Source organism: Salvelinus sp. IW2-2015, linkage group LG4p (genome assembly GCF_002910315.2).
Source record: "Salvelinus sp. IW2-2015 linkage group LG4p, ASM291031v2, whole genome shotgun sequence".
Classification (NCBI taxonomy): domain Eukaryota; kingdom Metazoa; phylum Chordata; class Actinopteri; order Salmoniformes; family Salmonidae; genus Salvelinus; species Salvelinus sp. IW2-2015.
This window is the reverse complement of record NC_036841.1, coordinates 22837926-22852212: the sequence shown is the minus strand read 5'-3', so window position 1 is coordinate 22852212 and position 14287 is coordinate 22837926. Positions and strand designations below refer to the sequence as shown.

The 14287-nt window shown below is 45.3% G+C and overlaps 1 protein-coding gene across 1 annotated transcript in view; it reads left to right on the top strand.

The window, feature by feature from the left end:
• LOC111957924 (seizure protein 6 homolog) overlaps window positions 1-14287 on the top strand; it is a 119713-nt gene that overhangs the window by 81124 nt on the left and 24302 nt on the right. The window contains exons 4-5 of the mRNA XM_070436973.1: window positions 423-615; window positions 3601-4842. Coding sequence (XP_070293074.1) covers window positions 423-615; window positions 3601-4842 — 1435 coding nt within the window. The remainder of the gene's footprint in view (window positions 1-422; window positions 616-3600; window positions 4843-14287) is intronic.

The window sequence follows — 14287 nt, the reverse complement described above, 5'->3', positions numbered from 1 at the left end:
TGGACTCTGTGTTAATTGTCTGTCATTTAATATATACAGTCTTTCCTTTTTCCATGTTAGATTAACAGCCCAGAAAACTGACTTCTGTTTCTTCCCTTCCTGGGGGAAGGTACTGTAGTTGATAAGATTTTGTATGGAGGGACATGGAGGCATATCTTTTAAGTGTTTTTATATGAGAGTAAACTCAGTGAAGTGACATTGAGACATATCTCTGGATTTTTATATGAGAATAAACTCTGCAGAGTGACATGGAGGCATTTCTCTTAGGTGCCATCGTATGATGGTAAAACCTCAGTGAAGGAGGCAGGTGGCTTCATCGGACCACATTTCTCTGTCATCCTCTTTACAAGTCTAAGTACCTGTATGTATTGATGTGTGTCCTTTATTGAACTGGTCCTCTCTGTGTGTGTTTGTCCATGCAGGTGATGAACGTGAGCCTGTGGGAGGGGGAGAGGGTGACGTTTGAGGAAGTGGGGGGCGGGGAGCCCTCTGTTCTGGCCAACGAGTCTATACTGTTGAAGGGCCTGGTGGTACGCAGCTGGAGCAACCAGATCACCATCCACTTCCACAGCCAGAGACAGGCCCAGCCTGGGTCCTTCCTGCTCAGATACCAAGGTAAGACCCGAGTGCAACCAAACGCTAAGCACTAGCACAACCACCAACCAAGCACCACAGCACAGCACTAGACCATCAACCTATTCAAATACTGCACAACAACAAACCAAGTTTCAGAATGTGAGTTGTAACCAATGTGAAGTGACAATATAGACAGGGCCTGAGAGGTTGATTTATCCTCTCCTCCCTCCCCTCCTCCAGCAGCCTCCTCCTGTACACTGGGGCTCACCCTCCTGTAAACTGGGGCTCACCCTCCTGTACACTGGGGCTCACCCTCCTKTTATCCCTTGTCAACATAATGTGCTCATGTTAGCCACAAAATGACAACAGCTGTCAATTGGCAGCATAATCAGGTGGGGAAATTGCTGTGATGATGCTCTTCTAATTGTCATTTACCAGAGATGTCAGAAGGAGACTGCATGCAGTTATGAGCCCTGTTGCTTACACATTGTGATAAAATAGAAAAGCAACTTTACAAATATTTATTTCAGATTCTTTTGTTTTTGTGAGTTAATGAACTGTGGCAGGTTTGTAAATGGGGTAGTGCCATTCCGAACAATGCCTAGATTACCGGTTGAATAAGAATTGCATTTCCCGCTCACCCATCCCTCTCTGAATCATGCTATGCCCCCCCTCCTCTCTCGCTTATTCGCTCGTTTCCTCTCTCTCTCTCCTTTGCGAGTTGTGTGGGTGGTATTCACCACCCAGTGAGGGGGACCTTCATGGCTTTCTGTGGCAGGCTTCTGCTGCTCTATTAAATAGCATGGCAATCATACGGCAGGGCACGGCGCAGCGCCACCGATAATAACTTTCTGCTTCTTTACAAAACTTCCAATTACCTGACACAGTGGTCCCCCCCACCCCATTCCCCCACCCCCTCCTCTGCTCGACCTGTTTGATATTCTCTGAGCAGCGCGTCGTGCTGATCTGGGCTGGCTATATGAGGGTGGCCTATAACTATTTCCCCCTGTCTGTGACGTACAGTATGGTGCATTCTGTAGCTGACAGAAATAAAATAACTTAGGGGAGAGTAATTTGATGACATCTGGTATGTTCATAGAGGGAATCTCTCTCTTTTTCTTTTTCTCTGACTCTTTATCTCGCTCTCTTCCTCTCTCTCTCTCACTCCCTCCCTTCCTCGCTCTCGCTCAATGTTAATAATAAAAAAATTGGTTCTCGGGGCATGCTGAGTAATTAGCATATAATGGGGTCACCTTAATCACAAGTGCATTAAATCTCAATGAAACACTGCCTGGAAACAAATTGACTTCCCATTAGAATACATCAAATGTAAGTTATGGATCCATAAATCAAGTTGTCAGCCATCTTTCTGCATGCCTCTGGCAGAATGAGAGTTATCCTACACTAAGACAGTGCTTGGTTAGGGGAATTATTTGCTCAAATACCAATATTCATGATTTTCCACTTACTTTGGCCTTTGCAGTTTTTTTATTTTGGTATAGGCTGCCTATACAAGCTCTGAAGGCAAAACATTGCTCTTCTAATTGCTTTGGAGTCACTTTGAGGACATCGCCATGCTTTAAAGAGCATACTACAATGTTCCCTGTTAGTTTCCATACATTTCTAATCCAAGGAGCCTCTTGATTTGTTCAGAAAGATATGTAATTTGATATTTAACACTTAAACACCAACGTCTATGTTAATAACATTTMATCTCAAAGTAAGATAAAGTCTGATTATCTGCCAGGTGACATAAGCAGGAGAGGGAGAGTGATAACATGTTCATTTATACACCATGACAGTTTACCTGTATTGAGATGATTGCTCTGATATTACAATCTCTTTGCTCTGCAAAGCACCTTGTCCCGTAATGAGGTGTGGAGAATGTGATCAGACAACCAGTGAGCAGGAGACTGATTTGTTTTAAAGATGGAAACCAGGCTAGTGTCTGTGATTAAATCATGATTCATCATCATCTCCTCTGGCTGAGGTGACCGGTAATGAATTCAATACTGTCTTACTAGATCATTCCTGGAGGGAGATTGATCAAACAGTGAATTTGAGGGAACTAAAGAGTGAGTTGTGTTGATCATTGTGGGTGCTATGAACATTTGCTCAGTATTTATGAAGCACACATACTGTATGTAAATGAGTTCTATATTGGTATTTTTCATTTAAATCAACTAGCCTAGGATAATTGTAATGCTTGCTCTCCTGTCTTGTCTTATCTTTTTGCTTTCACCATTTTGAGTACCTTAAATACTTCTCTCTCTGTCTCTCTCTCTCTCTTCATGTAGTTTGCTCTACTTCATCATACATCATTAGAGCTGTATGTTAGTCATCTAGTGTAGAAGGCCAGTTCTGAGCATCCATCACTGACACAGTGTCCTGTAGCTCTATTGGCATGGAAACACACTAATGGTTATCAAAGCTTCAGCTACCATCTCCCATTTGGCCAACAATGATAAGAGCAGTAATTACCTGTGGATAGATTTTAAGCAGCAGGTAATGATATGGTAATATCATCATCATCTATCAGTGGAGAGAGTCTTTATTTACCAGCTGCTCTGGGACTAAGATCAATGAAACAAGAGGAAAACAAGAATCAAKTGGAGGAAAACACTCTCCACACAGATTTGGGATAAAAGTTGGTGATCAAGACCTTGTTCCAACACCTCCGCTTGGCAGCTGTTTAGTAACAGCCTTTCAAAGACTTGGGAGAAAGTGTGAAACTCAGCACGAAACCTTCCCAACACTTGTTTCCCTTCTTTGTCTCCTTTTCTTCATAACCACTATCTGAGAGTATTGGGGCATCATCCTCATCATTAACATCAAGTTACTTGCCTGGTAAGTTTAGAAGTTAGACACCTAAGAKAGTTAGAGAGGGAGAGAGAGAGATGAAGAAGGAGAAGAGAGGGAGAGAGAGAGAGTGAGTGTGTGTGTGAGTGCCATGCGTGTATACACATACACAAGTTAAAGTAGAGGGCAGTCGGCAGAAACATGTCCCTTCCCATGTCCTTCCAGCTCCAAGGACTTCCTACCCCCTGGGGTACCACTCCAGCTCCACAGGCTTCCTGCCCCCTGGGGTACCACTCCAGCTCCACAGGCTTCCTGCCCCCTGGGGTACCACTCCAGCTCCAAGGACTTCCTGCCCCCTGGGTAGCCACATCCAGCTCCACAGGCTTCCTGCCCCGGGGTACACTCCAGCTCCACAGGCTTCCTGCCCCCTGGGGTACCACTCCAGCTCCAAGGACTTCCTGGCCCCTGGGGTACAACTCCAGCTCCAAGGACTTCCTGCCCCACTGGGGTACCACTCCAGCTCCAGAGGCTTCCTGCCCCTGGGGTACCACTCCAGCTCCAAGGACTTCCTGGCCCCTGGGGTACAACTCCAGCTCCAAGGACTTCCTGGCCCCTGGGGTACAACTCCAGATCCAAGGCTTCCTGCCCCCTGGGGTACCACTCCAGCTCCAAGGACTTCCTGCCCCCTGGGGTACAACTCCAGCTCCAAGGACTTCCTGCCCACTGGGGTACCATCCCAGCTCCAAGGACTTCCTGCCCCTGGGGTACAACTCCAGCTCCAAGGACTTCCTGGCCCTGGGGTACAACTCCAGATCCAAGGGCTTCCTGCCCCCTGGGGTACCACTCCAGCTCCAAGACTTCCTGCCCCCTGGGGTACCACTCCAGCTCCAAGGGCTTCCTGCCCCCTGGGGTACCACTCCAGCTCCAAGGACTTCCTGCCCACTGGGGTACACTCCAGCTCCAAAGGACTTCCTGCCCCCTGGGGTACAACTCCAGCTCCAAGGACTTCCTGGCCCTGGGGTACAACTCCAGATCCAAGGGCTTCCTGCCCCCTGGGGTACCACTCCAGCTCCAAGGACTTCCTGCCCCTGGGGTACAACTCCAGCTCCAAGGACTTCCTGACCCCTGGGGTAACACACTCCAGATCCAAGGGCTTCCTGCCCACTGGGGTACAACTCCAGATCCAAGGGCTTCCTGCCCCCTGGGGTACAACTCCAGATCCAAGGACTTCCTGCCCCCTGGAGTACAACTCCAGCTCCAAGGACTTCCTGCCCTCTGGGGTACAACTCCAGATCCAAGGACTTCCTGCCCCCTGGGGTACAACTCCAGCTCCAAGGACTTCCTGCACCCTGGGGTACCACTCCAGCTCCAAGGACTTCACGCTGCTGTCGGTCTCTCACACAATTGTTTATCAGCCCCTCCATCGCTTCCCCACTGAGACAGTCCCTCTGATGGTGCAAAGACTAGGTCAGATCAGGGCCAACCCAAGACCCATCCACACACATATTACATATACAGTAGACCCATCCACACACATATTACATATACAGTAGACCCATCCACACACATATTACATATACAGTAGATGGGTTTAGAATACAAATAACACACTTCTCATTTTATGATTGAACATTCATGAGACTGTAGTCCACACAGATCAGATCAGTATTATCTGTATAGTTCTTGTGATTTAATGTGGAAAACAATATTTGTTTCACCCTTCACTCTCCCCTACACCACATTCCCCAGTGTTCCTCAGTCTCCTGCCAAATGCTGCTGTTAGCCTGCCTGCCAGGCATTAGGTCACTACTGCCTCTCCTGTCAACAAATACATCTCAATTAATCCACCGATGAAATATGGAGAAGGGCGGAGTGGTTGCCGAAACGATCRATAGTGACTTAACTCAGCTTAGAAATTCCTGCCCAATTTCAGCGATACAGCGGTTATAGTTTTGGCACGCCCTCTAAGGTCATGTAAGACTAGATGACACTGGTTTTCATAAACAATGTCATTGGCTTGAACCCATTATCTCTACTGACAGATAAATGTCAAAACAATTAACTGTAATTCAGAACAAACCATGAAGCTTCCAACAATTGACAAGAAGGTCACAGCAATCTTCTATAGACAATTTGGGTCCCGAGACAAAACCAGTTGAGAACCACTGCTCTAGAAGATCATTTGAGGTTAAAAACAGACCCTTTTCCATAAGACAAAGCCCTTCAGGTCCAGCCTCCATTGCCATTGAACCCTGAATGGCAGTGATAATGCAGGACCATAATGATTGGGCTAATGATTACTTGTGGTGGACTAGGGCGTCCATTGTAGTGTATATGCGGTGAGTGATTAGAAATACGTAGTTAGACAAAAGGCCAACGGTGTCCTCCCATATACCATTTATGCATTTGATTATTGCAATCACACATAGGCCTATGTGGGCACATACACACATATACACTGAAATACAGATAAATATACAACTGCTTTCAGACAGCGACAAAAGGGATGCCAGAAGCTCAAAACATGAATCCTATCTCCACCCACACATGTACCACTTCAAAGTTTAGTCTGCTCTTTCCTTAATTATATCCTAAACTCTCCTGTACACATCGACTAAACATTTTGGATTTGTAAAAACCTGCATTTACAGAACCAGGTAATCAGGCAGGAAAATCTGTTTTTGAGATGGAATTGGAGTCTTTTCACCTACAGTTGAAGTCAGAAGTTTACATACACTTAGGTTGGAGTCATTAAAACTCATTTTTCAACCCCTCCACTAATWTATTGTTAGCAAACTATAGTTTTGGCAAGTCGGTTAGGACATCTACTTTGTGCATGACACACGTAATTTTACAACAATTGATTACAGACAGATTATTTCACTTATAACTCACTGTATCACAATTCCAGTGGGTCAGAAGTTTACATACACTAAGTTGACTGTGCCTTTAAACAGCTTGGGAAATTCCAGAAAATGATGTCATGGCTTTAAAAGCTTCTGATAGGCTAATTGACATTATTTGAGTCAATTGGAGGTGTACCTGTGGATGTATTTCAAGGCCTACCTTCAAACTCAGTGCCTCTTTGCTTGACATCATGGGAAAATCAAAAGAAATAGCAGACCTCAGAAAAAAATTTGTAGACCTCCACAAATTCTGGTTCATCTTGTTGGGAGCAATTTTCCAAACGGCCTGAAGGTACTAGTGTTCATCTCTATACAACAATAGTACACAAGTATAACACCATGGAACCACAGCTGTATACCGCTCAGGAAGGAGACATTTTCTGTCTCCTAGAGATGAACGTACTTTGGTGGGAAAAGTGCAAATCAATCCCAGAACAACAGCAAAGGACCTTGTGAAGATGCTGGAGGAAACAGGTACAAAAGTATCTATATCACAGTAAAAGAAGTCCTATATCGACATAACCTGAACGGCGCTCAGAAAGGAGAAGCCACTGCTCCAAAACCGCCATAAAAAGCCAGACTATGGTTTGCAACTGCACATGGGGACAAAGTGTACTTTTTGGAGAAATGTCCTCTGGTCTGATGAAACAAAAATAGAACTGTTTGGCCATAATGACCATCGTTATGTTTGGAGGAAAAAGGGGGAGTCTTGCAAGCCGAAGAACACATCCCAACCGTGAAGCACAGCATCATGTTGTGGGGTGCTTTGCTGCAGGAGGGACTGGTGCACTTAAAAAATAGATGGCATCATGTGGACGGGAAATTTATGTGGCTATATTGAAGCAACATCTCAGGACATCAGTCAGGCAGTTAAAGCTTGGTTACAAATGGGTCTTCCAAATGGACAGACCCCAAGCATACTTCCAAAGTTGTGGCCAAATGGCTTAAGGACAGCAAAGTCAAGGTATTGGAGTGGCCATCACAAGCCTGACCTCAATCCTATAGAAAATTTGTGGGCAGAATGAAAAAGTGTGTGCGAGCAGGAGGCCTACAAACTCTGACTCAGTTACACCAGCTCTGTCAGGAGGAATGGGCCACTTAATTGTGGGAAGCTTGTGGAAGGCTACCCGAAATGTTTGACCCAGTTAAACAACTAATTGAGTGAAGGTAAACTTCTGAACCACTGGGAATGTGATGAAAGAAGTAAAATCTGAAATAAATATTCTCTCTACTATTCATTCTGACATTGTACAATCTTAAAATAAAGTGGTGACCTAACTGACCTAAAGACAGGGAATCTTTACTGGGATTAAATTCAGGAATTTTGAAAACTGAGTTTAAATGTATTTGGCTAAGGTGTATGTAAACTTCCAACTTCAAACTGTATATCTGCATTAAATACACAAATGGCTGTCATTGAATTGCACATATTTTCCACACACGGATGCTTAAGTGGGTAAAGTGTTGAATGACCAGGAGAGCATTTTTAGATTGACATGAATTAGTAGCAGACTCAGTAGTTGTGGCTGATGTGGTGTGTGGTGGCAGAGGGAGCAGTGGGATTGAAGTGGAGTGTATCTTGTCAAATTCTTTCAATCGTGGCCTTAGTCCCTTGTGGCCGTCTTCAGACACACTTCACATCACAGCCACCAGGCGTGCAGTACGTTAGACAAGCGTCCCCCGCACCCTGTCAGACAGACACGTCAGAAATGCTTGCCACTGGACGACGCAAGATTAAGACCCACTGACCTCAACACCAACTTTTGTTCTCTCATCTAGTCCCTCTCTCTCTTCTCTCTCTTCTCTCTCTCTCTTCTCTCTCTCTCTCTCTGCTTCTCTTCTCTCTCCTTCTCTTCTCTCTCTCTCCTCTCTCTCTCTTCCTGTTGATAACTACATTGGTTGTATTCATTCCCTTGTAGTGAGAACCCCATGTTTAACTTAATCCTTTTTAATGAAAACCATTAAAATGGTGGCAAATTGATTTCAAACTTACACTGATATAATGATATTTTTAAAATTAACTTTGTCCTCGCCCAGTTAATAGTGATCCATCTCCTTATTATTAAACTATCATTGAGAAGTAATTACAGCCAGAGGATTTCACGTTAACTTAATAGTAGAACAGAATAGATTCTTACTAAATTCAATTACCACCATATTAATGTTTAATAAGAAGGGAAATAGCATGAAATTTAACGGCAGTAAACAGAATTACGTATTCAAAAGAGCCGGTCAAGCATAAACAAGGCATGGACTGATAAGAACCAAACCCTGCTTAACAACAATAAACAGGGCTTGTCAATGAACACACAGCAGTGTAATTATGAATTAACTACTGTTAGGATTTGAGTCATTTCGTTTTGTAAGGTAAAGATAATAAAATGCACCAAATTCCAAAGTACCGCCAAACTGCTGACTCTAATGCTCTAATGTGTAAGGCACCGATAAAATAGAACAAAAATAAGCGGAGGAGTCACAGAGGAAAGTTCATGAGAATGTTTGTCATTGCAGTTCCTTGTCAGGGTTGATTAACAGGCCATCTGTGCATCCTGATTCTGGTCTACATATTTCCACAGCAGAGCAGAAGTGAAGACATTAACATGTCCGCCACGCATTATTATGTCTAGCAAACATCATCCCACTCAGAGAGGTAGCATGACCGATTCTCYTCTACTGCGTTTCATGTGTTTGCATCCTAGTGATTCTGTCCCCACAGGTTAGTCTGTGATGATGGGATGTTWTAAGTCTATTGGTGATAGTGATCCATCCAGGCCAGCACAGAATAACCCAAACCTATGGCTAAGCATCCAGCTAATCATAAAATAAACAAAATATAGGGTTCATTTGGTGACTTTTTCTGTATGAGACTTGAACTCTGCTCGATGCCCAGTGAATGTGGAACAGACATCAATCAAACCCCAACATTTCACAGACCCACACCCTCTGTGTGTCCAGTCAGTCTGTCTTTCAGTCATTCGATGTGAACCTTTGAAGTTCTGCTGTATTTCAGCCCCTCCTCTCTCTCTTCGGTCCTTTTCTTTATAGACCCCACATCACAATCTCATTAGCATTAGCAAAGACATATAAAAACTGAGGACCGTGGGTTTTTAACTGCAACGGCAACCGATAGTCTATTCACTTTTAATGAAGTTATTATATTTGCTGGCAGTTAGCTCCTATAGCAACTCCATGGTGCTCCATGGTGCTCTGCTGTAGTGAGACATTGATTCACATTATTACACCATACGCCCATTACCGAGAGAGCATGAAAGCATGCTGTAAATTTAATGAAGCAAGAGCTTTTTATTGCCTTTGTGCTTTTGGCACCTGAGGTTTGAGTGGGATTGAGAGGTGTTTTGCTACTGTAGTATTTCCATGGGAACGAGATAGACTTGTGTGTCTATGAAGTCTCTGTATGACCAGGGTACAATGTAAGAGTTTGAAGCTATGCAATCAGAAAAAAATTATTTCTGTTCGTGCCTAAAACTTTCTGCCATTATTTTAAGTGTACAGCATAAATATGGTACCCTATTTCCCAACATGGGAATATGGCAGAGAGATGCATGCTAGTTGCCAGGTAGATTCAATGTCATTCTCGCATGTGTTTTCTCCTTTCTATGACGGGCAGAAGGACGCCCTTTCCACACCACCACATCATTCATATCCCTTAGGTGCCTTCAGACTCACAGTCACAGGTCTGTAAGGTCATTTTACCCTTCCTTTGCTTTCGCTGCTCCGTGGAGGTTAATGTGAGGCAGCGTTTAATCCAATCTAAACACTGAAACAGATTTCCCATATGCCCCTGTCMTTTCTCCTCAGTGAGCCTGTCACACACGGTTATTCTCAATAAGGCCTGATGARCCTGGCTGCAAATGAATCCCCTCTGTGTTTCATAATTAATGCCCGTGGATGGTGTGGAGGAGGATGCATCTTCCATTAGGTCATGTAAAATACAGGAGTCGTAATAGACCATCTCTGTTAGCGAGCTAGCGCTGCTGCGTTATGAGGACAGGCCTCTCTCCGATTGCAGGCAGAGAAGAGTCAAATGGCTGAGGGGACTGAGGTGACCGCTGTGACGGCAAACTGACACCCGTTCTGCATTTCTTCTTCTGTGCTAAGAGACGACAACGTGTCTGGAATTAGTAATGAGACTGGGTGCTTAGCAGCATCTTCAACGTTTGGTTTGATAGGGTTGTGAATGCATAAATTGTGAACATGTTTAAGTTCTGGCAGAGCAGGTACATGAGGAGGAAAAACTAGCCTGAAAATCCTGCTAACATTTCATTATAAATAGGTTGTGAAAAGGTTGGTAATGTCTTTACCTAGTGGGTAGCTTGGGACAATAAAGTTCTATCTGCGTTTCTGTCTAAATGTAGTTATTGACATAGCTTGGTTTTGTTCAATGTTCTCTACCTGTATAGTACTCTAAATATCCCAGTTCATGTTGTTAAGTTCAAAATAACACAATATAACAATTGTTGACACCATTCAAACCAATGAGGGTTCATCACTTTAAAGTCAATTATCTCAGAATCAACTTTTTGTAGATAGAACCTTCTAGTCCCAAGCTCTCGTAGTGACAAAGTTTTACAGACAACACTGTAAAGTCACAATTGTGGTAAAAACGTGGTGATATTTTGTAGGCTATATTTGGTTCCACTGTCCCTGTGTGGTGGCCTGAATGTGGACTGAGCGTGTGACTGAGCTCTATGGCCCAGTGTACACCCTATCATACCTCTCCGGGGTGTTGAGGGCTACTCAGAATATAAAGATGGCCATTGAATCTGCTAGTGCTACTTAGCCGCCAGCTAATCTCCCAAGCCAGTTGTTCCAACGGTATCGTTACCAGTTGTAGTGAACCCATCTMATTTTATGGCCTCTATAACACAGTGGGGGGAGAAAGCTGTGGAGACAGTGGAGAGGAGGAGGCTGGCTGCCAGTGTGATTTAGTACCTGGTTGGGAGCAGCTCCACGTTAGGCCAGCCTCCAGTGCCCCCTCTGTATTAGTCTAATTGAAACAGAAACAGCAGGGTGATGATGCTATAACAACACCCCCACGCCTCCACCCCTGAGCCAGGCCCTGCTGTGCTGATACACTGCACCCCACAATAAACCATAAATAAAATGGATAGCCGAGGGGCGTGTCTGGGCCCTGCTCATTGGCTCATTGACTCAGAGGAGCGCTTTTAGCTTTCATATTGCATGCACTAGAAAGATTAGACAGCCGTCAGCAGCAGGCCTCTCTTCTATCTCTGTACGACCCTCTCCTTCTGGCCTTTTATCGCTGTTGGTTTTTAAGTGGGGGAGGACGGAGGGGAGGAGGCGGTATCATTTAGCCTAGGTCCAACAGGCTGTCCTCAGGACAGACAGGCTCTTACCCAGCCAGTAAGGCCCAGGGAGATAGACCTGGACCCAAGTTTTACTCTCAGAGGAGCTCCTGTGAAGCGTACTGTGACTTGAACTGAATGGTCTGAACTGTACAGTATGTGGCATCACTTCCTCTATGGGTACCCTGTTACTGTCATCATATCCTCTATGGGTACCCTGTTACTGTCATCACCAGAGTGGAGGCTGCTCAAGACACATCCCTACAGGCGGCCGCTGGGGAAAGGTACAGCTCAACAACAAAGGCTGTGGGACGAGAGAGAGGGAGGAGAAGAGAGAGAGAGAGAGAAGAGAGTTGGACACAAACGGCGACTAACAGCATCCAAGCTGACTCAAAATAAAAGTGTACAACAGAAAAATACTTTATTGCTCATACATAAAGCATTTTAGAGGGAGGGGAACCAAACTTAAAGAATATAGAGAGAGAAAGTGTGAGGATGAACACTGACAGGTCATAGACCTATCCTACCAGAGTACAGTAAATGTCTATAGGACCTGTGTTATTCCAGAGCATAACCTTATAGTGTCTCAGGATGATGGATTGGTCTGGCCATATACTAATGGAGGCCATAAAACTGGCCTTTTTTGCCTTCCTCCCTGCTCTCCATACAGGTACATTCATGACACACTACACACATACACTATGGCTTCCTAATGTGTATCATGCTCAACAGAACGCATTGCTTGGCTGAATACCCACTGAGGGACGTAGATCAATAACGTACTGTTTTTTTAACTCAAACTGTGAACATGTAATAGGGACTGGAGTTATGTCTGTAAATCAGCATGACCCACAAGAGGATCTTTAACAAGAACTGGTAAGTGTTTTCCCCCTCATCCCGGCTATTTTTAACAGATATATGTGTGGTTCTCGCTCCAGGCTGTCTGTCTGTCTGACTGTAATTGTTGCAGCTCAATTGTTTATCCGGTTGGAAGGCAGTGCAGCACTCCACCATTGATTCTGTTAAGAAACTGACCATTGCTACAACTAATTTTCCAGCGACGCTTACAAGGCCCTCCCCCGCCCCTTGTCGGAAAAGTGACCCCGACTTTCATTTTGTTTGATTCCTGCTACAAACAGAAACTCAAACAACAAGCTCCGCGCTCAAGGTCTTTCAACGCTGGTCGACCAATCTGAATCCACGCTTCAAGACTGTTCGACTCACGCGGATTGGAATATGTTGCATCGCGTCAACAACAACATGGAAGATATGCTGATTCGGTAGCGAGTTCTTAGGAAGTGCATTGACGATGTGTACCACAGAACGATAAAAACATTCCAACCAGAAACCGTGGATTGACGCAGCATTCGCGGAACTGAACGCGCGAACCACTGCTTTTTACCAGGGCAGGTGAGGAAAGCATGACGCGATACAAACAGTTGTAAGCTCTTTCTCTCGCAAGGCATCAAACAGGCTAAGTCCTCAGTCCAGAGGACAAAATGAGTCGACATTCAACACTAGACAAAGAGGTATGTGGCAGGGTCTACAGTCAATCACGGATTACAAAAAGAAAACCAGCCCCGTCGAGACCGGGAATGTCTTGCTCCCAACAGGCTAAACACTTTTTTGCCGTTTGAGGACAATACAGTGCCACTGGAAGGCCCCGGGCCTCAAAACCTGCGGGCTCTTTCCTTACTGCGCGAGGTGAGTACACATTTAAACGTGTTAAAGCTCGCAGGCTGCAGGCCCAGACGGCATTCCCAGCCGCGTCCTCAGAGCATGCGCAGACAGCTGGCTGGTGTGTTTTACGGACATTATTCAATCAATCCTTATCCAGTCTGGCTTGTTTCCACATGCTTCAAGAGGGCACCATTGTTCTGTTCCCAGAAGCTAAGTAACTGAAGCTAAAGACTATCGCCCGTAGCACTCACTTCCGTCATCATGAGTGCTTTGAGAGCTAGTCAAGGACCATATCATCCACCCTACGGACACCTAGACCACTCACAATTTGCTTACGACCAATAGGTCCACGACGAGCAATCGGCCAACCAACTGCACATGCACTAACCATCTTGGACAAAAGAAAAGGGAAAAATACCCATGTGAGAATGCTGTTATCGATTACAGCTCAGCATTTAAACACTAGTACCGCTCCAAAACGTATCAGCTCGAGACCTGGGTTCGACCAGCCCTGTGCAATGGGTCTGGACTTCTGACGGGCCGCCCAGGTGGTGAGGGTAGGTAACAAACATTCCAACCCCCTGATCTCAACCACTGGGGCCCACAGGGTGCGTTCTGAGCCTCCTGTAACTCCCTGTCACCCACGACTGCGTGGCCTGCACGCCTCCACTCGATCATCAAGTTTGCGGATGACACTACAGTGGTAGCTTGATCACAACGAACGACGAGACGGCTACAGGGAGGAGGTGAGGGCCCTCGGAGTGTGGTGTTCAGGAAAATAACCTATACTCAACTCAAAAAACCAAGGAGATGATTGTGACTTCAGGAAAACAGCAGAGGGAGCACCCCCTACAATCGACGGGGTCAGTAGTGGAGAAGGTGGAAAGTTTAAAGTTCCTTCGGTGTACACATCCGGACAACTAGAATTGGTCCACCCTGCAACACAGACCAGCGTTGTGAAGAAGCGCAGCAGCGCCTCTTCAACCCTCAGGAGGGGCT